The sequence below is a fragment of the Pan paniscus genome, chromosome 5, assembly GCF_029289425.2.
Source record: "Pan paniscus chromosome 5, NHGRI_mPanPan1-v2.0_pri, whole genome shotgun sequence".
Lineage (NCBI taxonomy): Eukaryota > Metazoa > Chordata > Mammalia > Primates > Hominidae > Pan > Pan paniscus.
In genome coordinates this window covers 145268336-145294559 of record NC_073254.2, presented here as the reverse complement: position 1 = coordinate 145294559, position 26224 = coordinate 145268336, and the positions used below count along the sequence as shown (strand labels likewise).

Genomic DNA, 26224 nt, shown 5'->3' with positions numbered 1-26224 from the left:
ATTTCTCTTCTTTGTCTCTTATATAATCAATGTTTCCCTTTCTACTAGATCCCCTTCATCAGTAAATAAACATACATAATATCTCCTGTTTTGAAACAATCTCTCCACTAGTTAACAGCACCCCAACCCCATCTCCAATGTGCTGTAATACTTGCTCCTATTCTCTTCAGAATTATCTCACTAGGTTCTGCTTGTCCCACTACACTGAAAACTGCTTTTGTCAGGGTAACCAATAATATTGAATTTACTAAGTCTGGAAGTCAAACCTTGGTCCTTACATTGACTTGGTTGACCATATTCCTTCCTTCTTGAAATATTTTTGTACATGGCTTCCAGGACACAACTATCCTACCTACTAATCCTCTTCCTACCTCACTGGCTGTTCCCTCTTGATCTCACAAAGTCTAAATGTTGGGGTTCAGGTCTTGGGTGTCTTTTCTTCCTCATTCACACCCTCTTGCCAGGTGACCTCATCCAGTTTCATGGTTTTACACTGTCAACTGAAGAATAACGAGGTTCATAAATTTAGAAAGGAGAGCTTTATTTTTCATAAAGAGTACTGAGTGTCAAGTATGTGCCAAGCAAGGTGTCTGCCACTGACGGAGCAATGCCCAAGCAGCGGACACCAAGGCCAAGAAGGCGAAGGCTGGACAGAAGGTCCTGAGAAAACCGTGAGAATATGGAGGAGGGGGAGGAGGAATAAGAACAGGAGGAGGAGGGGGAGGAGGAATAAGAACAGGAGGAGGAGGAAGAGGAGGGGGAGAGAGGAAGAGGGGCAGGAGGAAGAGGAAGAGGAGAAAGCCGAAGTGGGGGAGGAAGAAGAGGAGGAGGAGGAGTTGGAAGGGGAGGAGGAAGAGGGGGAGCAGGAAGAGGGGCAGAAGGAAGAAGAAGAGGGGGAGGAGAAAGAGAAAGAAGAGTAAGAGGAGGGGGAAGAAAGACAAGGGGAAGGGGAGGAGGAGGAGGACGGGGAGGAGCTTCGCCGCGGCCTGCTCCGCCCAGCCGGGGTCGGTGGCCGCATGGCTTCGGTCTCCTCTGCGACCTTCTCGGGCCACGGGGCTCGGTCCCTACTGCAATTCCTGCGGCTGGTAGGGCAGCTCAAGGTGAGCGAGCACCAGGCCGGGAGGCCGCGGCCGAGCGGGCGGGACTGTGGGGCGGCGGAGCTTCCGGCCTCCCCGCTCGGCCCGCGGTCTTTCCCCTTCCTGCGCCGCGTCAGCCACGCCGAATTCGGGAAAGGCCCCAGTCCTGCGGATGCGGCCGCGCGTCGCCGACGGTGGACGGAGGAAGCAGCCGGCGGGACAGGCTGGCCAGCTGGGGCGGCCCGGAGTCTGAGCCTAGAGCCTGGCGCCGCGAGGTCCGCCCTGCAGCCGCGCCGGTTCCCGGAGAGCAGCCGGCCTGGCCCTGCCTGCACTGAGCTTTTCCGGGGCTCACGATCCCAGAACTCGTGTGTGTGTGTGTGTGCGCGCGCGCGCGCGCGCTCACGACGTGTGTGTGTGTGTGTGTGTGTGTGTGTGTGTGTGTGTGTGTGTGTGTAAAGCGCGGCTGCTTCTGAGCACGGGTGGGAAGAACAGAATCTGTCGGCTCTTCAGATTTTAAGTGGAGCTTTTTATGTCTGTCTCACAGTTACTTCCAGAAACAAGACTTTTCTCCCGGCCACCCCCCAAACGGGATTTAATGTAATACACACGAGTTTCATCATGTGCGTCTTCCCTGTCTCTCTCCCAAGTTCAAAGTAAATTATCCGTTTCATGCCACTCTGACTACTATTTATAACATTCCTTAGAGATGTAGAATTCTGAGGAAGAAATGCAGTTTCACAAGATGAAGTTATGATGTGAATAAAAGGAAGAGTCACGGCTGGTGGTAGCATCAAGCAATTAGAAGTGCCCTTATCCCTTGTGCCTCAGAATTTGGAAGCCTATCACTCGTTCACGTTCAGACCCTTCAATACAGTGTTTTCTGCTTGTGTAGGATTATTTGAAGGCACAAAGCCGCAACTCTTGTTCGGAAAAATGCAGTTTTGTTTTTGTTTAAAGGACTTGCATATGTTCCATAATTATACATCAGTAACAGAGTAATTTGACGAATGGACTTTGTGACTTAACTCTCTCTGTCTTCTACCCTTTCATTCTCTGAGCTCTCTAGTTCATTTGATTCCAGATGTCTATCATTTTAGCTAGTTTAGCAAAACATTTTGTAATAGGTTCTGAAATTACGACCCGGCTTCTGTGTGTTATATCCTGGACATCTCTTGAAGAGCATAGCAGATAGTTAATATTTGTTCTTTAAAACTTCTTTTTCTTCTTCATATTTATCAGAGAGTCCCACGGACTGGCTGGGTATACAGAAATGTCCAGAGGCCGGAGAGCGTTTCAGATCACATGTACCGGATGGCAGTTATGGCTATGGTGATCAAAGATGACCGTCTTAACAAAGACCGGTAAGCTGAGCTGGACTTTGATGCTCGTGAGAGATTCTGGTCTATGGGTGTGCACCCGTTTTTACCACTGAGACCCATGTCAAATCCTTGTAGGTTAGTTTATAGGTCAAGACAAATTATTTGAAGCAAACCATACAAATTTAGGATGTGGGTTATGTTGCCTCAGTTGTTGTAAACTGCAATCTGGGGTTTCTGTTGGCAAGTGATAGAGCCTGCCTAGGGTATCGGGGGAAACTTAAGTGTGATATTGGGGCCTTGAAGGTGAATGTGTTATGTCTAAAATTCTAGCATTGTATTAGTACACTGTGTGCTCTTTCCTAGTGCCTTTTATGGATAGTAGTATCCATTCGTGAGGCTTCCTTTTGGAGTTGTATGTGCAAGACATAGCTGAGAAAGAGGTATCTTCTCCCCCTTCATTTAATTGACAAGTGTTAAAATGCTTTTTGAGCACAGAACAAAAGTTTACTAGCATGTAAGAGAGTAAATAAATCCCAAGTGAATTACGCAGGCCCAAAATAGCTTCTGTAAGAAGTGAAATGTAAGTTATGGTCGAAAATGTTAAGTATTGTAAGAGCAGGGGAGATCACCTGTTCTTGGTTGATCTTAATGGAGGAGGTGCAATCTGAGTTGAGCTCAAAAGGGTTAACGTAGCCAGAGAGGTAGGAGAAGTCACTGCATGCAGAGAGAAGGGCAGATAAACCAAAGCCCTGAGTGTAGGAAAGTAAAGGCGTATTTTGCAAATGAGAAATAAATCAACTTGACTGCAGCAAAGAGTTCATTTGGGAAGCCTGAGGAGTCCTCTGTTACTCAGCAGATGATGTGGAACTGAGGAGGTTTTTGGCAAATGGTACAAGGTGAAAGTGAGGTCCAATAGAGATGCAGTTTGGAGTAGTCTGGGATTTGAACTGGACCAGAAAGAGACTAGAGTCAGGGAAATCTCAGAGGACACTGTTGGGCCTTTTACTGCCTTGGTAGTGTGGAGAGCCTAAAACATACTGGCCCTATGGGGCATTTATCTCATTACTTGACTTCCTATTTTGATGATGAATTATCACAACCACTATTCCTTAACCGCTAATAATCATAACCACTTATTGAATGATTCACATGTGTCAGGAACATGAAAGTTGTCAAATGTAATCTTGTTTTTTTTTTTTGAGACAGTCTCACTCTGTCGCCCAGGCTGGAGTGCAGTGGTGCAGTGTCAGCCAACTACAACCTCCACCTCCCAGATTCAAAGGATTCTCCTGCCTGAGCCTCCTGAGTAGCTGGGATTACAGGTGTGTGCCACCACACCCAGCTAATTTTTGTATTTTTAGTAGAGATGGGGTTTCACCATGTTGCTAGGCTGGTCTCGAACTCCTGACCTCAGGTGATCCGCCACCTCGGCCTCCCAAAGTGCTGGTATGACAGGCGTGAGCCACCGCACCTGGCCTATTTATCAGCCTTTTAAAGTGAGATTTCAGAGATAAACCATTTAAGAAAAAAAATTAATGCTGACAATTTCCCCTATACTCACATGTATTTTATTGAATATGAACTAACAGTTTTGATCAGAACTGTTGTAGGCTGGCAGAATATAACTACTTTAGAAAATACTACATTAAAATACTCTGTGAGGGTGGAGAAAAAATATATATATTATATAACTTTGGAAGAGTATAGAGAAGGAACTTGTAGTAAATATAATTCTGTGTAATTATTTGACATTTCTTGCCTGATCAGATGTGTACGCCTAGCCCTGGTTCATGATATGGCAGAATGCGTCGTTGGGGACATAGCACCAGCAGATAACATCCCCAAAGAAGAAAAACATAGGCGAGAAGAGGTCAGTGTTGACTATTGACTCTGCAAAAAACCACCAGAAAAACCTGTTGCTGAAGCAAAGCTAAGTTTATGAGACCTGTTACAGTTAGGGAGAATACCGCCTTGATAGTCTTAGTAGTGTCTTAGGAAGGGGAAGGTCAGGGGAAGATATTTTTAGAGATTCAGGGCCTGGGCTGGAGAATATTAAGATGGATCTGACAAGTTAGGCAACTAGCTGGGATTGCACAGTTTAGGATATAATAGATTTAGATTGGTAAACATATGAAGGAAGGTTGTAATGAGTTTTGAAGAGTAAACTGTTAGTGTTGACCCAGTTTTAGGGGGTTTACAGCCTTATCTTCCAGAAGCAGGGATTTCCTGGAATAAGCAACAGATTGGATTTTGCTTGTTGTGTTAGTCTGTTCTTTTGTAGCTTTTATAAAGAAATACCCGAGGCTAGGTAATTTTTATTTTATTTTATTTTTGTTAATTTCACCTTTTATTTTAGTTACAGGGTACATGTGTAGATTTGTTACATGGGAATATTGTGTGATGCTGAGGTTTGGAGTACAGATCCTGTCACCCTGATAGTAAGCCAATAGGTAGTTTTTTTAACCCCCCTCTCCCTCCACCCTAACTTTCATTAGAATAATGGAAATAGCTGGAATTTAAATGAATTTGTAGGAATTCTCCATGCTAAATAAGCTTTTTGGAGAGAAGTTCTATAAATCACAAATCGAATCATTATTGTAATTATTATTTAGTAAATTTTAAGTTACTCCTTTAACTTAGGGGTTGAAGGTAAAGAAAAGTCAAGTATTTGTATTAGAAAGAAATGAATAACATCAATAATGTATTAAATTAACATCAGTTTGGACTCTAAACCCAAAGCCCAGGGCAAACGAGGAAGATATGTTTGAAGCAGAAGCTGGAAAATGAAGGAAGCCTTTTTTGAATGCTGAGTGGTTGGTTTTCAATTCAAGAGTTATTGCTAGCTACTTTTATTAGAGGCCTAAGAGATTGGTCCTAAATTGCTGAGTAGTAGGAGTGTTTATTGAGATGGTTTAACAGGGCAAGTGGGTTTAAATGTCTATTCTCAGAGCTGGGGAGACTGGAGCTTGTGGGGAAAAGAAAGAGACATCAGACTGTTACTGTGTCTTTGTAGAAAAGGAAGACATAAGAAACTCCATTTTGATCTGTACACCTGTAGACTAACGGGCTCAGTAGCCAGCAGGATTTTTGCCCTTCAAAGGTAAGAAGAGCCACAAGGAACGAGAGTCCCAGTTTAAGAGTTCCAACCTACCCAAAAGTATAGGCACAAGGGGAATAGTATAAGGAATGTGTTCTTCCTGCCAAAGTTTAGGTCCAAGATACAGGCTGACCAAGACAGGAAAAGGGGAGGAGTCTAAGGAAATGTTTCTCTACATGAATCTGCACTGCCATGAATAAAGAACTGTTCTGTTGACTGGCAGAATTAATATAAAAAGAAACCAATTAGTTCGAGATTCTTAGTTGCAGAAAGGAATTAGCAGCTGAACCCAGAGGATGGTGAGTAATGAAGTATAACACAGAGGGAAAGGAAGGGAAAAAAATTCCCCAATTACACAGCTCATTGTAGGATAGTTTTATTCAAGGGTAAATCTGGACATTGTGGACGAGAAGTCATATTCTAAAGTACCAGTGAGTCATTGAAGACCTTAAAGTGAAGAGAAGGCAAGGAAAAATGGGGCCTAGAGGAAAAAGACAGACTTCCCTCTGGAAGCACACAGTGAATTTGAGATTCACTCTGCAGAGGAGCAAGTCAAAACCTTCTGGAGAAGAACCAGTCAGTGTGAACCATCTCCAACAACTGGAAGTGAGGAGGACCTATGACTGTCCCTACAAGAGCTGAGTCCTGGCTGGTGACACCCCATGGACAGGCACAGAGGGGACCTGAGCAATCAGAGAGGATACTGCTGCCTTCTAGGATGCTATATCCTGGCTTTGATGAAAAACCTTTCCAGCCTCATTAAACCTCCTGACTGCTGCTCCTGCTGATTCACAGGGGAATAAATGTCATAAGCAGAAGGCAATGGGGAAACATCTTAAAGAACCACAAGTTCTTGGACAAGAAACCAAAGGCTTGGAGAGCACTGATGTTCTATTGCCTCTTCCTGCTGCTGGTCAGGATTTGGGAAGAGAGAAGAAAATCAGGGAGGTGAACAATTCTTTATGCAGATGGTGTTTATGAACAAGATTTGGATGTCTGAACCATGCATTAAGATAATTAAATAAGGGTTTCTTGGCTCTGAGTGGAATTTGCCTAATGAGAACCAGGAAACCTCATTTGCCCTTGCTGGCTACATCAGTGAGCCTCTAAACTAAAGTAGGAGGGAGAAAAAATACAGTGGTCCCTCAGTATCTATGGGGTATTGGTTCCAGGACCCCCATAGATAACCAAATCTGCAGATGCTCAAGATAAAATGGTGTCGTATTTGTATATCACCTGCACATACCCTCCCATATACTTTGTCATCTCTGTATTACTTATGATACCTAATATAATGCAAATGCTATGTAAATAGTTGATAACACTGTATTGTTTTTTATTTGTATCATTTAAAAAAAAATTTTTTTTTAATCTATGGTTGGTTGAATCCGTTAATGCAAAACCCACAGATATGGAGGACCAACTGTACTTGATAAACCTGGAAGGCTGATTGTTTTGGAGAAAAGTAGGTATTAAGATGAAAGGGAGAATGAGGGCATAGAAGAAACAAATTTAGAAAGGAGCCAAAAGCAATACTTGTAGTCTGGCCTCATTCCTAAACATATTAACATACACTTGATATTATGCAGGTTGATAATGCAGGTTGATAAATGATGTCTGATAAGGATCACTGTGATCTAGTGAGGTGGAACTTGAAGCTGGAATATAGTGGTGGCAGGTCATATTCCTTTGCAAAGGGGAAACCTTATTGAAACAGAGGGCAGAGTCGTGGTATGCCTGTGTCTGGGAGGGTTAAAGTTGCTAAAGAACTTGGAGATTACAAAGAGAATGGAACTTTATCATAGAGTAAGTATGACAAGAAGGAGAAAATGAAAAACACAGCAAACATTTATAGAGTGCTTATTATGTGGCAGATTTATAAAGTGCTTATTATGTGCCAATAATAAGCACTTTATATGTGTATTAACTGTTTAATCCCTCTGATCCCTTTAGGTAGGTACCAATATTTAACCCCACTGTGTAGATGAGAAACCTGAAGGACAAAGAGGTCAAATGACTTGCTCAGGGTTCCACAGCTAGTGTTAATAAATGGCGAGCCGGGTTTGAAACCCAGTCTGGATCTGGTCTTCAGTTGACTACTACACTCTTCAGCCTCATCAGTGTCTGAATGATGAATAATACTTTCCAGATACCTGTCACAAAACTGACACAAAATATTTGCTGAAAGCTTCATTCAGCTCGGCACTTTAGGCAGATTTTTGACATATTTTGCTAACAGAGGAAGAGGCTAGGGAAGCTGTCACTCTAAATCTATGACTGAACAACAAGGTGAAACTCAGTATAGAAGTGGAAGTGTCACGGCTCATCGCTTGCCAGGAAGGGAAAGGCTGGCATACTCAGCTGTGTACCCTGGACCTCAGCCATGTTGATTTCAGAGGGTTCAATTAAAAAGGCATGATTCTGGCATGTGCTGCCAAACAAAGAATATTAACTCTCTACAAGGTTTCAAAAATGCAATTCTGATTTTGTGATTAACAAATATCAATCAGCCTAGATTCAGAAAATCATAGTTCAGTTTCAGGAAGAGAGCAACAACGTATTTGCTGTTTTGTTTTTTTAAAGAATATGGTGATTTTGAACAAAAAGAAGCCTATTAATAACTTAGTAATTGGATGTGATCACCAAAAAGCCAATTCAGTCTTACACTGCACTTAAAGGAATATAGTATCTAGCATGAGGAAGGTGATGATTCCATTTTCTTCCACCTTGGTCAGATCATACATATATCACTGTATTCAGTTCTAGGTGTGTCATTTTAAAGAGAATAAAATAGTCTCTTGTCAGAGCAGGACTTTCATGTTTGCATTCTACAGTTGAGATGTTCATATACCTGTATGTACATATGATTTAGTTCATTCTTTTCAACTGGAAGTAATTGGCAAACTTGTTTCTGCAATAGTGTAGAGAAAAGCAATCTATAAAGACACAGTTAATTTGTGAAAATATAAAGTATTTTCTCAAGTATTCTTGCTGAAATTTGTGAAAAAGAAACAAGGGAGAATGCATGTACAACATAAGCTAAATTCCTTCCTACTAAGGGTAGTGTGATGCTACCACTCTGTAACTGAACAAGCCATTCAAGATGGTGATGTTATTTATAAGAGTGGATTGTTGACATTGGCAAATGTGGTTTGCTCTGGAAGTGGTTGTATTCTGTAACATTTTTTTTCTCCCAGTAATAAATAAATATACACACAAACGTCCAATTTTATTTTCACTGCTTTCCCGCAACTCACTATTTTATTTTATGTAAGACCTTTATATTGCCAAAAATGGTTTTTATAGCCATATTCCGTTCAAAGAGCCTAACCTCTGTGGTTAGAAGAACTGAGGCTGATTAAAAGGTATGGAATGAAGGTGGTGAAGGAATTTGAAGCCTTTTGAGAGTACTGGAGTAATTCAGAAATAAAGGAAGGATACTGGAGTAACTCATAAATAAAGGAGAAGACTGGAGGATAAGGGTAGCTCCTGGGATCTTTGAGACCAGAAAGTACAGAAAGCCTAGAAGTACAGGACACCCTCTACTCTTATTTTGTCTCTGCTTTTCATTAGGTTTTGGCTAACTCTCACGCTTCTCCTTGTGGTGGGGAATATGGCTTCTCTCCTAGCCTCTGCTTGACAAATGCAGATGGCCCCTGAATGCCTGGTTTGAATTATAAGATTTTCTCTTAGACCAGTCACTGTGGCCACAGATAGTCCAGCCCAGCGGGGTCACTGTCCACCTGTTTGACATTGTGTTTGTGGGTTAGAGAGGAAAGCAGGAGGGATGGGTTAGGTGTGGTAGAAGAACTACAGGGAAAATTTTCAGCTTGATATAAGAAAATAATTTCTGCCAGTACTGTCTAAAGCCATGCGGGCAGCCTCTTGAGGTACTAGGCTCCCTACCAATGCACACATTCTTGGAAAGAGGATAGAACTGTTCCATGATGCTATTGAAGGGTTCAGATACTACATGGATGGTTTAGCTAATTGCCGTTTAATATCCCTTTTCAGCCTGTGAGTCTGTGAGCCTACAAAATTCTATCATGTAACTTCCTTTATGTTAATGGCAATAATCGCTCATTTGTATTGTACTTTACATCTTGCAATAAAAACATGTTAACAATAGAAAATGAATATACAAAAAATCTCTTTGAGCTTTGTAATTCAGTATTCCTTTCCCATTCTCCCCACTCAGGTTTGTTTTGAACTCTCGTATGCTTATGATTGAAATGTATGTGGGTATGTTGTGATTTATCCACAGATGTAAAATCCTTGAACACCTCTGATATTTCTGTAATTGTCTCATGACCTCCTCATTGTCCTTTTCTATGTCTGTTGTGTTGTAGACCACAAAAGAGGTGCTAAGCGAAGCCCATATGAATGATTACACTTATTTATTTAAGGTATACAACTGCCTGCCTTCCTCACAAGCTATAAATATTGTCCAGTATAGGCCAATTTACTCTGCTGCCCCTGTGAGAGTTGTTTGTAAGAATCCGAACCTATTTGTCTTTTGCAGAGTGGTTGTTAACTTTGATAAATGTCAATATAATTAAAGATAATGGTTTGATATTTCAGGAAGCTATGAAGCAGATAACCCAGCTCCTACCAGAGGACCTCAGAAAGGAGCTCTATGAACTTTGGGAAGTAAGTATATATGGTACGTTACTGTTTTTAATTTGTATCTGAATTTATATGGCTCCCTGATGTTGTACTTGACTTAGATGATCTTAACAAGCGGTCCCTAACTTATTACTGTCTGGTTTGTGTCTGTTTCTCACTTCCCAGCTGCTGCAGAAATTTCTCCTGATGGATAGAAATTTTGTATCTCTCCAAGTTCCCCATTTCCCTCGCCACCCCAACTCCTGGCACTTGACTCACAGCCCTTGAGTTCTTGCTGCTTTGCCCACACCCACCCATTTTTGGTCCTTGAAAAGAACATGGACTTGGGGATAGTTCAGAACTGGGATTGAATCCCACCTCTCCACTTTGAGGTTCTGTGACCTCGGCACGTTTCCCTCACTGAGTCTGTTGCTCATCTGTAAGACCCTGGAGGGTTGTTAGGGTTGGATGAGGTCAAGGTGAAGTGCCACAGAGATGCCTGGCATGGAACAGGGCTCTACCAGTGCTCACTCCCTTCCCAGTGCTGCTCCCTTCCCAGTGCTGCTGATAGTGAAGGGAGGTTAGGCTGGAAGGAAAGGGCAGGTTCAGCTGTTGTTTCCCATTGCTTCCCTCTTCTACTGTTGTCTTTCATTTGTGAAGGGAAAAAAAAATTCCCCTTTCCAATTACAGTTTCTCTCTTCCAGCCAGTCCACAATGGCCCTTCCTTGCTTGAGCCCTAAGCCTCACCTTATTCATAGATAGCCTTTTCCTCCCACTCTCACTTTTCACATCTTCTTCAAAGTCCATATTCATCCTCCTGTCTTAAAGCTTGATCTTCCACCTTCCCTTTCTACTTCCTTACTCAGGCCCCTTCCTGCTTTGCCTCTGCCAAAGCTGGCAGAGTTTCATGTCTTACTCCCTCATGTGCTGGGTCAGGTTGTCCCTTGTCTTAGGAGTGAGAGGGGAAGTGCCCAGGGTTGAAACCCTGCACAACTCCTTCTAGAAATGCCATGTAACGCTCAGATTCTGTACGGCACTGTCATTTTCTGTGGTTTGGGTTAATGGTGGGATGAAATAGCCATTTTAAGGCATTCAGGTGTGGTGCAGAGACCAGAGCCTTGCAGCCAGAGAGACCTGAGTTTGGATCCAACTCCTATTTACACACCCATGTGTGAGTTACTTGACTCTATTTAACCACATTTTCTCCTCTAGAAAATGAGAATCATACAGGTTCCCACACCCTTATCCCCAGTTATGAAATTCAGAAACCTCAGAGGACCAGTTTTTAGGAAATTTGACCTGACCTGAACTCATTAGGCAGCAAATCTTACCTGAAACAACATCAGGCTATTTAGAGTCCTCATCCATCTCTCTTGGTGTAGAACTGGGTATGCTTTGATGCAGAAATCTTCATCCGGCAACTGAGTGCTGTCCCAGACCTCACTAGAGGCATGACTTAGTGTACACCATATGTACCATATTATTTTTCTAAAATAAGAAAATGCTGAAAGCCAAAAGCTCTGGCCCCAGGGTTTAAGATGAGAGATTGTAGGCCTTCAATACCTATCTCGTTGAATAATCATGAAAATTAAACCTGGCAAAGTATGTGTAGTATCTAGCTTGGAGCCTGGCTCAGACAGTACCTGTTACTACTAGTTATAGCAGGGTTTCTTTAGAAAAGTGTGCCTCGTCTCAAAGTATATACTTTCAAATGAACTTTCAGAACACTCCTTATATGTTGGGAAATAATGGAGTGGAGTTAGGTTGCATGTCATTCATAAAAGAAAAAACAATAGCACCTCATGTATTGTCGCCTAAGCGGGAAACACTCTTGTATTAATAATTTGAAAAACTTCTACAATAGTTTGTACCTTTGTGCCTAATTATTGTAGACATGGTGGCAGTTATCTATGAAATTATTTTCTTAGCCATCAGTAACTGGCGAAAAACTACTGCAAAATTTACTTGCAGTAGTATCTTCCAAAGATAAATGCTACAAAAGCTATTTAGAACGGCTTTGAATTTGAACAAATATAAAACAGAGAATTAAAACACTTGATAACCCCTAAAGAGGTAACAAGTTTACTATCTTATAAATGTCATTGGTTGAATTAATGAAGCCTGATAAAGATTTCTCTCCAAAAGCAAAAGGAGGATTCTTCCTTGCCTCTTTCTAGCTGTTGGTTATTGCAGTCCTTGGTTCGCAGACACATCACTCCAGTCTCTTCCCTGTAGTCACATGGTATTGGCCCTATGTCAGAACCCATGTCCAAATTTCCCTCTATTGAATAAGGGTCCGCTCTCATCAAGTAAGACCACGTCTTAACTTGATCACTTCTGTCAAGACCCTATTTCCAAATAGGGTCACATTCACAGGTCACATTTACAGGTTGTAGGTGGACATAAATTTTTCAACATAGTATTCAACACAGTACAAGTTTCTGTAATAATTTATGCATTTTATACTTCATGTCTAATGTTGGTACATAAGTTTCAGACTTCCAAGGTTCAAATAGTGGCTCCCCTGTTTACTAGCTGTGAGATCTTGAGCAATTTACTTAATCTCTCTGTGCCTCAATTTCCTCATCTGTAAAATGGCAATAATTATAGGGTTGTAGGAATTAAAGTAATTAATATACATAAAGCACTGAGGATACTGCCTGGCACATAGTAAGCTCTATTTTTCTCTGTCTCCAGTCCATGTATCGTGGTTTTTGGTTTAAGAAAGTAGGGTCATTCTGTACTCACTGAGCTTATAATAGCATTAGTTACATAGAAAATGACAGTTGATTGGTTTTAGAAATGCTAATTACAACTATTTATCACTTTAAAATATTTCTTAGCCCAGAGGATCACATCTATTTGCAGCCATTAAACATCCTTGATTATAATTTATCTTCTATCATAGAAGGTGAAATCACATTTCACCCAGCCAAGAAAAAACATTTTTATTTTATTTTTCTGAAAGTATCACAGAAAGATGTCTTCTCCACCACCTGCATTTTGCCTTAAAGAAATGTCCTTTTGAGCCCCAAGGCATGAGGGGAGCCTCTCCTGCATGTGAAATGCCTAGTACACCCCACCGTCCTTGGATTGTTTCTAACCCCAAGTTTTCTCTCCACATTGTCAGAAGTTCAGTCAATTGGAGATACAGTTAGGTTAACAAGTACCCTTTTAAAAATGTCTCCCCCCAATTCATTCATCAAAGTACAGGTGGGGCTTGATGTAGAGCAGCATAAGGACCCCAGGACCCTGGAGGGAGAGTCACTAGGAGGTCGGAGAGGGGAAGATGCAAAAGATAAACTTCCAAGAGATCAGCACTTCACTCAGGGCCAACCTTTTCCCCAGGAAGAAGGAAATGTTTAATCTTCCTGTTTTCTTTTCCTCTGCCTATTTAGTCCTCCATTTTCAGGACCTAGAATTTGAATCTCCATCCTGCTTGGACTCCTTGTCCCTCTGTTGCTCTTTGAAACCCCAGTCTGAGTCCTCTCCTGTCCTACCAGAAGGCTGCGAAACACTGATTCAGAGACTCTGTGCCGTGGGGACTGGGGTCACAGCCACCCTGGCCACCAGGCTCTGCAGAGCCTCAGGGCTGCCAGCACCCCATCAGTGGGCCTCGGGTCACCTCCCTGCCCCTCTCTCCCCCTCCCCTGTCTCTGCCCCACATCAGCTGTTCAGCCCTCTCTTCAAGCATGTATCTTGTCACTTCTCCCCTGATTTTATAGCAAGTATTCTTGCCTCTTCCTTCTTTGAGAACATAGACACTGTCAGATAGGAAGTTTTCCAGCTTTTTAGAAGCCTTGCAAATATGTTCACCAACCCTATTTCAGAATAATTTTCCCTGAATGCCACATTTCCCTACTTCTCTTCAGCACTAAACAGGTGAGGAGCTGGCTGCACTCCCCAACTCTGCTTCCTCACAGCCACCATGCTGTGACTGACAGGCCCACCAGGGACTGCTCTTGCTAAGGTCACAGCCGGCCTCCGTGTGGGTGTGGCTGGATCCGGCAACCCCGCTCTGCCTGTGTGCTGCCTGACACTGTGGCGGCATGAGGTGTTGCCACTCTCCTGCTGAAAACCTCATCCCTCCGGTTGTGACATCGCCCTCTCCTGGTTTTCTCTGAGCCTTTCTGGCTGTTTATTTTTTCAAACGTTCCCCTCCTTCAACCTACATCTTCAGAACCTGTGTCTTCCTCTCGGTGCCATGTCCTCGGCCTTCTTTTCTCTCCACACCCCTCCTGTGCTTCAGCGATCATGTGCTGATTGCTCCATACATTCTCCTGAAAAACCTTCCTCCGAAGCTCCAGACTTGTAAATCCAGCAGCCTCCTGAACAATTACACCTAATCGTCCACAGGAACCTCGACTCAACAGCCTCACGCCTGTGCCAGTTCTCTTCTGCCATTTTTATTATTTTTAAAGCCTTTTATTGAGAAATAAAATACTCAAAACCATGCAAAAGTCCAAGAGTAGCATAATGAGTTATTAGAAAGATAACTTTCTTCTAACTACAACTCAGGTAAAGATTTAGAACTTTTTCATTCACCCCAGAAGCCCTTCTCTTTGCCCCAATCCAAACACCCTCCCCCAACAAAAGTTACCACTACCCTGATTTTCACAGACATCACTAGAATGTCTTTAAGGTTTAATCACTTAACTATTCATTTCTAGATATTTTAGTTTAATCATGCTCACTTTTTTTAAAGCTTAATGTCTTTTAAATCTCCTTTAATCTACAGTCTCCTCCTCCATTTCTTTCTTTTTCTTATAATTTACCTGTTGAATCCAGACCATTTGACCTATAGAGTTTCCCATAGTTTCCCAGTTGCACACTTGTGGTGCCGGTCACGTTCCTCTGTTCTCTTATTTTATACAGATTGGCAGCTGGTTCCACAGGCTAGATCACACTCAGGTTGGAACCTTTTGGCAAAACTATGGGGGCATCTTGGGTTCTTTTGTCATGCACCACATAATGACTAGTTTTTCTTCACGCTTACATCCCTTAATACTTTGGGGCTTCAGAATGGTAATATTCTAATATTTTATTTTTGTTTTTATTTATTAGCTGAAATAATTTTGTGCTTCACTCTCATCTACTCTGATTACAGTTCACATAGGAAAAGGGGGTAAATATGCTTCTTCGATAGCAGAAATGGCAGGGCATTCCAGCTTCATCTTGAGCATGTTCCACCCTGACCTCCTGTTTTGTTTTTTGTTTGTTTATTTTAAAATAGAAAATGGTATTCCAAGACCATATAATGAGCATTATGGATGGTCATTGCACATATAATACCTTGTGAGTTCATATTGATGTTTTCAATTCAAATTCAGTACTACAGAGGTTTTACTTAACCACTTCTCTGTTATGGTGCGTATCCTTTTTTCCACAACAGGAATCCTGGCTACATAGTACAGAGAGGATGCTAGCATTAGAAAGTTTTATAAATACTCATTTGCTTTATCCCTCTTTACACATGAAGCAGTCTCAGAATGACAGTTGTATATACCACCATCATTAATTCTGATTACTGAAAACAATTTTAAAAATGGTTTTGCCTGTACTATCCGAGTTATTGTATTTTTTTGAATAGTTGGACTATATCTACATTGTTAAAACATTTCACCATTTCACACTATGACCTTTTCCTTTTAACTGCATTTAGTTTTACTTCTACAAGTAACCATATAGTTATGTTTATCACCAATCCTTATGTCAATTTCTCAACAGTTTTGTTTTTCTGAGACTTGTTGCCTAGTAGATTCCTCATGAATGCCTCACAGAACAGTATTCCTTCTTCTTGCATGTTATTAATAGTTTCTCTGTGTTCTTTATACTTGAAAGTCAGTTTCATTGCATGTTAAATCCTTGTTCCCAGTTTCTTTTCTTGAATATCTTAAATCAGATTATTTATATCAAAATGGAACAGATTTAAGATTTAAGGTCCCGGGATCCTTATACTGCTCTATATCAAGCCCCAACTGTACTTTGAGGGACAGATGGGGGAGACATTTTTAAAAGGGTACTTGTTAAGCCAACTGTATCTCCAGTTGACTGAACTTCTGACAATGTGGAGAAGCTGTTGAAGTCTGATCATAATTTTATTTTCCTTAAATGCCAGATACTCTTTTTACATAGGTGTCCAAAGGATTTTTTTTCTTTTAAGTCTGGTAATTTTATTAGAATGTATCTTCATGTTGCTCATTCTGGGTTAATATCCTTAGGTATTTGGCATGAATTTTCAATATATACTCTGATTTTTTTTTTTTTTTTAATTTTAAGGTTTTCTTGAGGTATAGTTTTCCTTTTGCTTTGCTATTCTTTTTTCTGGGACTCTTCTGTATCTGTATGTTGGTTCTTCTTTGCCTGTCTTCACTATTTGTCACCTTATCTCAAACTCTTTATATCATCTTCATTTCTGCTCAACTTTTAAACTTTCCATTTCTATTTCTCTTAAGGCATTATTTATCATATTTAATTACCCTTGTGTTCCTTGTGTACCCTTGCATTCCTTATTGCTTAGTTTCTAAAACAACCTTTTATCTTACATTTCACTGTTTTTATGTTGTTCTTCTATGTCTTATATCATTTTCTTTTCTTTTTATACTTTAAGTTCTGGGATACATGTGCAGAACGTGCAGGTTTGTTACCTAGGTATACATGTGGCATGGTGGTTTGCTGCACCCATCAACCCGTCATCTACATTAGGTATTTCTCCTAATGCTATCCCTCCCCTTGCCCCCCCCCCCCCAACAGGCCCCAGTGTGTGATGTTCCCCTCCCTGTGCCCGTATGTTCTCATTGTTCCACTCCCACTTATGAGTGAGAACATATGGTGGTTGGTTTTCTGTTCCTGTGTTAGTTTGCTGAGAATGATGGTTTCCAGCTTCATCCATGTCCCTGCAAAGGACATGAACTCATTCTTTTTTATGCGTTCATAGTATTCCATGGTGTATATGTACCACATTTTCTTTTTCCAGTCTAACATTGATGGGCATTTGGGTTGGTTCCAAGTCTTTGCTATAGTGAATAGTGCCCCATTAAACATACGTGTGCATGTGTCTTTATAGCAGAATGATTTATAATCCTTTGGGTGTATACCCGGTAATGGGATTGCTGGGTCAAATGGTATTTCTAGTTCTAGATCCTTGAGGAATCTTCACATTGTCTTCCACAGTGGTTGAACTAATTTGCACTCCCACCAACAGTGTAGAAGCATTCCTGTTTCTCCACATCCTCTCCAGCATCTGTTGTTTCCTGACTTTTTAATGACTGCCATTCTAACTGGCGTGAGATGGTATCTCATTGTGGTTTTCATTTGCATTTCTCTAATGACCAGTGATAATGAGCTTTTTTTCATATGTTTGTTGGTCACATAAATGTCTTCTTTTGAAAAGTGTCTGTTCATATCCTTTGCCCACTTTTTGATGGGGTTATTTGTTTTTTTCTTGTAAATTTGGTAAAGTTCCTGGTAGATTCTGGATATTAGCCCTCTGTCAGATGGATAGATTGCAGAAATTTTCTCCCATTCTGTAGGTTGCCTGTTCACTCTGATGATAGTTTCTTTTGCTGGGCAGAAGCTCTTTAGTTTAATTAGATCCCATTTGTCAATTTTGGCTTTTGTTGCAATTGCTTTTGGTGTTTAGTCATGAAGTCTTTTCCTATGCTTATGTCCTGAATGGTATTGCCTAGGTTTTCTTCTAGGGTTTTTATTGTTTTAGGTCTTACGTTTAAATCTTTAATCCATCTTGAGTTAATTTTTGTATAAGGTGTAAGCAAAGGGTCCAGTTTCAGTTTTCTGCATATGACTAGCCAGTTTTCCCAATTATTAAATAGGGAATCCTTTCCCCATTTCTTGTTTTTGTCAGGTTTGTCAAAGATCAGATGGTTGTAAGTGTGTGTGTTGTTATTTCTGAGGCCTCTGTTCTCTTCCATTGGTCTATATATCTGTTTTGGTACCAGTACCGTGCTGTTTTGGTTACTATAGAATTGTAGTATAGTTTGAAGTCAGGTAGTGTGATGCCTCCAGTTTTGTTGTTTTTGCTTAGGATTGTGTTGGCTATGTGGGCTCTTTTTTGGTTCCATATGAAATTTAAAGTAGTTTTTTTCTAATTCTGTGGAGAAAGTCAATGGTAGCTTAATAGGAATAGCATTGAATATATAAATTACTTTGGGCAGTATGGCCATTTTCACGATATTGATTCTTCCTATCTATGAGCATGGAATGTTTTTCCATTTGTTTGTGTCCTCTTATTTCCTTGAGCAGTGGTTTGTAGTTCTCCTTGAAAAGGTCCTTCACATTCCTTGTAAGTTGTATTCCTAGGTATTTTATTCTCTTTCTAGCAATTGTGAATGAGAGTTTGCTCATGATTTGGCTTTCTGTTTGTCTGTTATTGGTGTATAGGAATGCTTGTGATTTTTGCACATTGATTTTGTATCCTGAGACTTTGCTGAAGTTGCTTATCACCTTAAGGAGTTTTGGGGCTGAGACAATGGGGTTTTCTAAATATACAATCATGACATCTGCAAACAGAGGTAATTTGACTTCCTCTGTTCCTATTTGAATACTCTTTTATTTCTTTCTCTTGCCTGATTGCCCTGGGCAGAACTTCCAATAACATGTTGAATAGGAGTGGTGAGAGAGGGCATCCTTGTCTTGTGCCGGTTTTCAAAGGGAATGATTCCAGCTTTTGCCCATTCAGTATGATATTGGCTGTGGGTTTATCATAAATAGCTCTTATTATTTTGAGATATGTTCCATCAGTACCTAGTTTATTGAGAGTCTTTAGCATGAAGAGGTGTTGAATTTTATTGAAGGCCTTTTCTGTATCTGTTGAGATAATCATGTGATTTTTGTCATTGGTTCTGTTTATGTGATGGATTATGTTTATTGATTTGCATATGTTAAACCAGCCTTGCATCCCAAAGATGAAGCCTATATTTAGGACAGTTAGCTCTTCTTGTTGCATTCATCCCTTTACCATTATGTAATGCCCTTCTTTGTCTTTTTTTTATATTTGTTGGTTTAAAGTCTGTTTTATCAGGGACTAGGATTGCAACCCTGCTTTTTTTTGCTTCCCATTTGCTTGGTAAATCTTCCTCCATCCATTTATTTTGAGCCTGTGTGTGTCTTTGCACATAAGATGGGTCTCCTGAATACAGCACACTAATGGGTCTTGACTCTTTATCCAATTTGCCAGTCTGTGCCTTTTAATCGGGGCATTTAGCCCATTTACATTTAAGGTTAGTATTGTTACGTGTGAATTTGATCCTGTCATTATGATGCTAGCTGGTCATTTTGCCCATTAGTTGATGCAGTTTCTTTATAGTGTCGATGGTCTTTGCATTTTGGTTTGTTTTCACAGTGGCTGGTACTGGTTTTTCTTTTCCATATTTAGTTCTTCCTTCAGGAGCTCTTGTAAGGCAGGCCTGGTGGTAACAGAATCCCTCAGCATTTGCTTCTATGTAAAAGATTTTATTTCTCCTTCACCTATGAAGCTTAGTTTGGCTGGTTGTGAAATTCTGAGTTGAAAATCTTTTCTTTTTTCTGTTTTTTTTTTTTTTGAGATGGAGTCTGGCTGTTATTGGCCTGGGCTGGAGTGCAATGGCACACTCTCGGCTCACTGCAACCTCCGCCTCCCGGATTCCAGCAATTCTCCTTTCTCAACCTCCCAAGTAGCTGAGATTATAGGCGCCCGCCACCATGCCTGCCTAATTTTTGTATTTTTAGTAGAGACAGGGTTTCACCATGTTGGCCAGGCTGGTCTCGAACTCCTGACCTCAGATGATCTGCCTGCCTGGGCCTCCCAAAGTGTTTGGATTACAGGCATGAGCCACCATGCCCGGCCCTTTTTTAAAGAATGTTGAGTATTGGCTCCCACTCTCTTCTGGCTTGTAGGATTTCTGCAGAGAGATCCGCTGTTAGTCTGATGGGCTTCCCTTTGTGGGTAACCCGACCTTTCTCTCTGGTTGCCCTTAACATTTTTTCCTCTATTTCTACCTTGGTGAATCTGCTGATTATGTGTCTTGGGGTTGCTCTTCTTGAGGAGTATTTTTGTGGTGTTCTTTGTATTTCCTGAATTTGAATGTTGGCCTATCTTGCTAGGTTGGATAATATCCTGAAGTGTGTTTACCAACTTGGTTCCATTCTCCCCATCACTTTTTGGAACGCCAGTCAAACATTTGGTCTTTTCACATAGTCCCATATTTCTTGGAGGCTTTTTTCGTTCTTTTTCATTCTTTTTTCTCTAATCTTGTCTTCACACTTTATTTCATTAAATTGATCTTCAGTCTCTGGTATGCTTTCTTCCCCTTGATTGATTTGGCTACTGATACTTGTGTATGCTTCACGAAGTTCTCATGCTGTTTTTCCACTCCATCAGGTCATTTTTGCTCTTTTCTAAACTGTTTATTCTAGTTAGCAATTCCTCTAACCTTTTATCAAGGTTCTTAGCTTCCTTGCATTGGGTTAGAACATGCTCCTTTAGCTCAGAGGAGTTTGTTGTTACCCACCTTCTGAATCCTACTTCTGTCAATTTGTCAAACTCATTCTCCCTCCAGTTTTGTTCCCTTGCTGGTAAGGAATTGTGATCCTTTGTAGGAGAAGGGGCATTCTGTTTTTTTGAATTTTCAGCCTTTTTGCGGTGTTTTTTCCTCATCTTTGTGGATTTATCTACCTTTGGTCTTTGCTGTTGGTGACCTTTGGATGGAGTTTTTGTGTGGTTGTCCTTTCTGTTGATGTTGATGCTATTGCTTTCTGTTTCTTAGTTTTCCTTCTAACAGGCCCCTCTTCTGCAGGTCTGCTGGCGTTTGCTGGGGGTCCACTCCAGACCCTGTTTGCCTGAGTATCACCAGCAGAGGCTGCAGAACAGCAAAGATTGCTGCCTGTTCCTTCCTCTAGAAGCTTCGTCCCAGAGGGGCACCCCCTAGATGCTAGCCAGAGCTCTCCTGTATGAGATGTCTGTCAACCCCTGCTGGGAGGTGTCTCCCAGTCAGGAAGCATGGAGGTCAGGGAGAGAGTCTGTCCCTTAGCAGAGCTTGAGCACTGTGCTAGGAGATCTGCTGCTGTCTTCAGAGCCAGCAGGCAGGAACATTTAAGTCTACTGAAGCTGCACCCACAGCTGCCCCTTCCCTCAGGTGCTCTGTCTCAAGGAGATGGGAGTTTTATCTATAAGCCCCTGATTAGGGCTACGGCCTTTCTTTCAGAGATGCTCTGCCCAGAGAGGAGGAATTTGGGAGCTAGTCTTGCTACGGTGGCTTTGCAGCGATGCAGTAGGCTCTGCCCAGTTGGAACTTCCAGCAGCTTTGTTTACACTCAAGCCTCAGAAATGGCGGACGCCCCTCCCGCTACCAAGCTCGAGTGTCCCAGGTTGACTTCACACTGCTGTGCTGGCAGCGAGAATTTCAAGCCAGTGGATCTTAGCTTGCTGGGCTCTGTGGAGGTGGGATCCACTGATCAAGACCACTTGGCTCCCTGGCTTCAGCCCCCTTTCTAGGGGAGTGAACAGTGTGTCTTGCTGGTATTCCAGGTTCCACTGGGGTATGAAAAAAAAAACTGTAGCTAGCTCGGTGTCTGCCCAAACGGCTGCCCAGTTTTGTGCTTGAAACCTAGGGCCCTTGTGGTGTAAGCACTCAAGGGAATCCCCTGGTCTGTGGGTTGCAAAGACTGTGGGAAAAGCACAGTATTTGGGCCGGAATGCACCCTTCCTCACAGCACAGTCTCTCATGAGTTCCATTGGCTAGGGGAGGGAGTTCCCCAACCCCTTGCGCTTCCTGGGTGAGGCGACACCTCATCCTGCTTTGGCTTGCCCTCCATGGGCTATACCCACTGTCTAACCAGTCCCAATGAGATGAACCAGGTACCCCAGTTGGAAATGCAGAAATCACCCACCTTCTGCCTTGGTCTTGCTGGGAGCTGCAGACCAGAGCTGTTCCTATTTGGCCATCTTGCCCGGGAATCTCATCTTGTATCATTTTCTTAATGTCTTTTATCTCTTTTTGAAATATAGATTCGAGTTCTCTTTTTAAAATGTAATTATCTTTTTGATATGTCTTTTTGACACAAATTGCCTGTGAGATGTTATTTTGCTCTTATTCTTTTTATCTTATGGGATAGCTGTATAGGATCTGACCTTTGTGCTTTTCTGTTGCTTATTTTGATTGGCAATTAGTTTTACTGAACTTGGAAAGGAAATTTGGTTCAAATTGCTCTTTTTCTTTGTTATTTTTAATTTATTTATTTTTAAATTGACAAAAATTGTTTATGGCTCACAACATGATATTTTGAAATATATAAATGTTGTGGAATGGCTAAGCAAGCTAATTAACATGTGCATTACCTCACATACTATATTTTATGGTGAGAACAAGTTGCATTTTTAACTTCACAGAGCTGCTTCTGCTTTTGTTGTTGTTGTTGTGTTTTTTTAAATGTAGCATTAAAAAAATATGGTGGCTTGCTTTTAGAGATGTCCTCCTGGTTTCGTTCCCCTTCCCCATTTTTATCTGGGTCTTTTCTTCATCTGTGTTATCTGTATCCCACTCAATTTTGATTTTCTTCCCAGCAGTTTCTCCTCATGTGGGCCCTCTCCTGGAAAGGAGCCCCAGCAGGTCAGATTGGAAAATTCACTAGGGCTGGGCTGTCTTTGATGTAAGCTCCTTGTGCTCATCCACTATTGGAGTGGGCAAGATCCCTCCCAGTGTCAACTACTGTTCTTAAAATGTGAGATTTCTAGAGAATACCTGTTGGACCTTTTGAGATTCTCCTATTCTCAGGTCCATCAGACATTAATCCTCTCTTACTCCCATGCTGATGGCATGCAGGGCTTATGGCTGGAGGTGGTTTGTCTCTACTTGCACATATTTGGACTTGATGGGAATGTCATGTCTCCCAGTTTTTGTTTGGGTTTTGCTGTTTCTTTGCTGTGTCAGGTTTTGTCTGTTTCTTCTCTTTTGCTCACTATTTTATCATGAACCTAGTTACTCAAACCAGAAACTAGGCATTTTCAGTTTTCCTTCTCATTTACTTTTATATTTTAGTTCACTTCTTTATCCTTAATATTTCTTAAATCCTACCACTTCTTTCCATTTTCACTGCTACTGTCTTAGACCAGATTCCTATAACGTCTCTGCTAGTGCTACAAAGTCTTAGAATCTGATTTCTCTGCTTCCAATCCAGATATTATCCACCTGTAGTTAGAGTGACCTTTCTGAAATGCAAATCTGAACCTAACTCTTCCTGACATTAGGAGCTACTGGCAATAATTTCTCCAAATGCCATGCATTCTTCTCACCCCTAGAGTTCTGTCTGTAGTATTATTTTGTGTGCTTTGCCTTTTTATTGAAGAATGCCTATATCATTATTTTTTGAGGGAAAATTTCAATAATTTATATTTCTTTTAAAAGAAATCTGTAAGTTCATGAGAACTTGTAATAAGATGTATTGTATTTCCTAATGGTCTTTAAATATTTTTCTCACTTTCAACAGAAAAAAAAATTTCTAGACTGCTATGCTTGGAGTATTCCATTTCCTTTTGTGAAATCATGAACTTGAATTTATTAAACATAAATATATAACTGTGAATGTGAATAAACAAATAAAATGAAATTATTTTCAAGTGCCTTTGAGATAAAGCAAAGTGTATTTGGTTCCATATGTAAATGATTCCCCCATACAGTTCTCAGCTTTATCAAATCCAAGTAGCTGCCTTTGTAAGAATAAGCATGTAATAAAAACTAAGAAACCTTTAATTGATTCATATCACATCACCCTGCCAAGAAACCATGACAGGTTTATTATCTGAACACATCTGGGGTAGAATTACAAACAAGAACTTGGCAGGGAAACCAGTTGGGAGCACTTTGTTCTTAATAGGAGAATGAATCTATATAGCATTAATTGGGACTTGTGGTTGGGTGGCATGCATCATTCTATAAGAAGCAGACCTCCTGGAGCTTCTTGTTCTAAGTCTGCACTGCAGAGGGAGGGACCAGTGGGAAGGGAGAGGTAAAAAAACTGCTCCCCCCACCACATTCACCACCTCCCACCTGCAACACATGCACACACCGGTGCATGTAAAATCCTCAGATCTTGGCTCTATCCTCAATAGTCTTAACCCAGAGGGACTTAATTAAATCTACCCTATGTGGAAAGTAAGCACAGAGATTTCCAGGTAAAGTGGTAACCAAAAGTAAATGATAAAGCTAGAAATTCACTTACAAATGACAAGGAAACCTGACATGAAATGGAGAGAGAAATACCAGTTTGAGAGGCATAAGACGAAATATCAGCTTGATGTTAAAAATATCTAAACTACTTAGGTAGATTAAAGAACAATGGTCTTAAAATGAAGACACGGTATTAAACAGGAAGAAAAGATCTCGAAAGTACCTAAGATGAACATACGAGATTTCCATGGCTTCTGGTAGAATACTTAGAATGGAGAGCACATCTTTCTTGTATAGAGTCCTGGTGTTAGGCTGTGAAATTACAGGAGAAGTGTCTCTGATGGGTTTCTAAACAGTAGAGAAATGGGGCCAATACAGAATGTACTTGTAGCTGTCACTCTGATTTCGGATACCAGAGTCAGAATTTTCCCAGGATACCCTATTATGCAGTGCTAATCATGCTGCTTTAATTGTCCCTTTACTTAGGAGTACGAGACCCAATCTAGTGCAGAAGCCAAATATGTGAAGCAGCTAGACCAATGTGAGATGATTCTTCAAGCATCTGAATATGAAGACCTTGAACACAAACCTGGGAGACTGCAAGACTTCTATGATTCCACAGCAGGTACTCAACACCATTTTCAACAAGAGTCCATTTTAGTTTGGCTTACTCGGTGTAGTGACTAATGTTAATATTAGGGAAACCCACTGTTGGTACCTTCGTCTGACCCTTTCATGTGGAGCATCTAAAAAGAAAGGGAAGGAAACATTCGGGTAAGAGGCTGAGGATAGGAAATAAATGGAATAGAGTTTAATGTGGAATGAACAGTAAGCAACAACAGACAGGCAAGAAAAGACGGTGAGAGAAGAGATGTTGGGTTGAACAGTCCCCCATGCTAGCCGTCATGGACATACAATAGCTTAGAGCTTGGTTGCTACCAAAGCAGAAATCTGGGGAGGTCTGAGGAGCAGGGATGACAGCACAGATCAGCCAATTGAAGTGTAGAGGTGTTTACAAGAGAGACACCTGCATCCTTGTTTACATCATGAGCCAGCCTAGCCCCTCTGATCTTCCTCCTTGTCTTTTCATATATAGGTGCTTCATTCTCCTTACTTAATTGCAGGTTTGGAATGGGCAGAGATTGTCTTCAGCTTTCTGGGCTCTCACACCTGAGTTTTCCCATAGTTCCTGGTAGAGGCACTCAGGAGCCTGGTGAAGTTTCCCCTACCTCTGCCTAATTGATGATTCCTTGCCTGAGTCTCATCCTTATTCTCAGCTGCACCTGGGGTGACAGAGCGTAAATGCCAAGTGGTCCCCTTTGGCCCCTTCCCAGGACCTGGAATCTCTTTCTGCTTTGGAATGATGTGTGGGTCAGATCGTAGACTAGAGCCCCCAGTGAACCCTGGGATCAAGCTGGGGAAATGAATATACTCTCTTGTCAATATGGGAATGTATTTTTCCATGTTCTTTTGCTTTGCAGGAAAATTCAATCACCCTGAGATAGTCCAGCTTGTTTCTGAACTTGAGGCAGAAAGAAACGCTAACATAGCTGCAGCTGCCAGTGAGCCACACTCCTGAGACACTCTCTAAATTGCTGCACTCCTGTAACAAACATTATTTTTCCATTTCTTTGTTTTGCCATTGTTGGTCTGTTGATTTCCCTAGATGTGAGTCTGTTTGTTTTCAATTGTCTGGACTTCAGCAAGAAATGTGATACAACTTGGGCACTAAAAGAAGCCACAGAACAGGAAGCGGTCATGAAAGTGCCATGGATGAAGACTGGAGGTGGCAGTGCCTGTTTATGAACTAAATAAATAAATATTAAACACCTAAAATATTGGAATATTTATTGGAGATTTAAAATCATCTTATTCTGACTTAATTACCGATATCCCCGAAGGCTAGATTCATTGAATAATAGAAAATTTCTTTATGATTGCTTTTAAGAACAGATTCTTCAGCTG

The 26224-nt window shown here is 41.3% G+C and overlaps 1 protein-coding gene across 3 annotated transcripts; it reads left to right on the top strand.

Moving 5' to 3' along the window:
• The first annotated feature begins 769 nt into the window (after nt 1–769).
• On the top strand, nt 770–26095 carry HDDC2 (HD domain containing 2). 3 transcript variants are annotated; one of them, XM_063605448.1, is made up of 7 exons: nt 1199–1351; nt 1621–1729; nt 2316–2437; nt 4163–4265; nt 10074–10142; nt 24746–24884; nt 25926–26095. In XM_063605448.1, the coding sequence occupies exons 3-7, from the start codon at nt 2379–2381 to the stop codon at nt 26063–26065; spliced, it is 510 nt and encodes a 169-aa protein (XP_063461518.1). In that variant the 5' UTR covers nt 1199–1351; nt 1621–1729; nt 2316–2378; the 3' UTR covers nt 26066–26095. The 3 variants fall into 3 exon arrangements, with proteins under 3 accessions (XP_034818696.1, XP_034818695.1, XP_063461518.1); XM_034962805.3 differs by lacking the exons at nt 1199–1351; nt 1621–1729 and adding an exon at nt 770–1100 and having other exon boundaries at nt 25741–26095; XM_034962804.3 differs by lacking the exons at nt 1199–1351; nt 1621–1729 and adding an exon at nt 814–1100.
• Nucleotides 26096–26224: the final 129 nt, after the last annotated feature.

What these genes read in the sequence shown, in the direction of transcription:
- HDDC2 (XM_034962804.3), top strand. Translation starts at nt 1,017, where the DNA reads ATGGCTTCGGTCTCCTCTGCGACCTTCTCGGGCCACGGGGCTCGGTCC. An exon ending in GACCGTCTTAACAAAGACCG is followed by an intron (nt 2,438 to 4,162) that starts GTAAGCTGAGCT and finishes TTGCCTGATCAG; the next exon opens with ATGTGTACGCCTAGCCCTGG. An exon ending in CTTCTATGATTCCACAGCAG is followed by an intron (nt 24,885 to 25,925) that starts GTACTCAACACC and finishes TGATTTCCCTAG; the next exon opens with ATGTGAGTCTGTTTGTTTTC.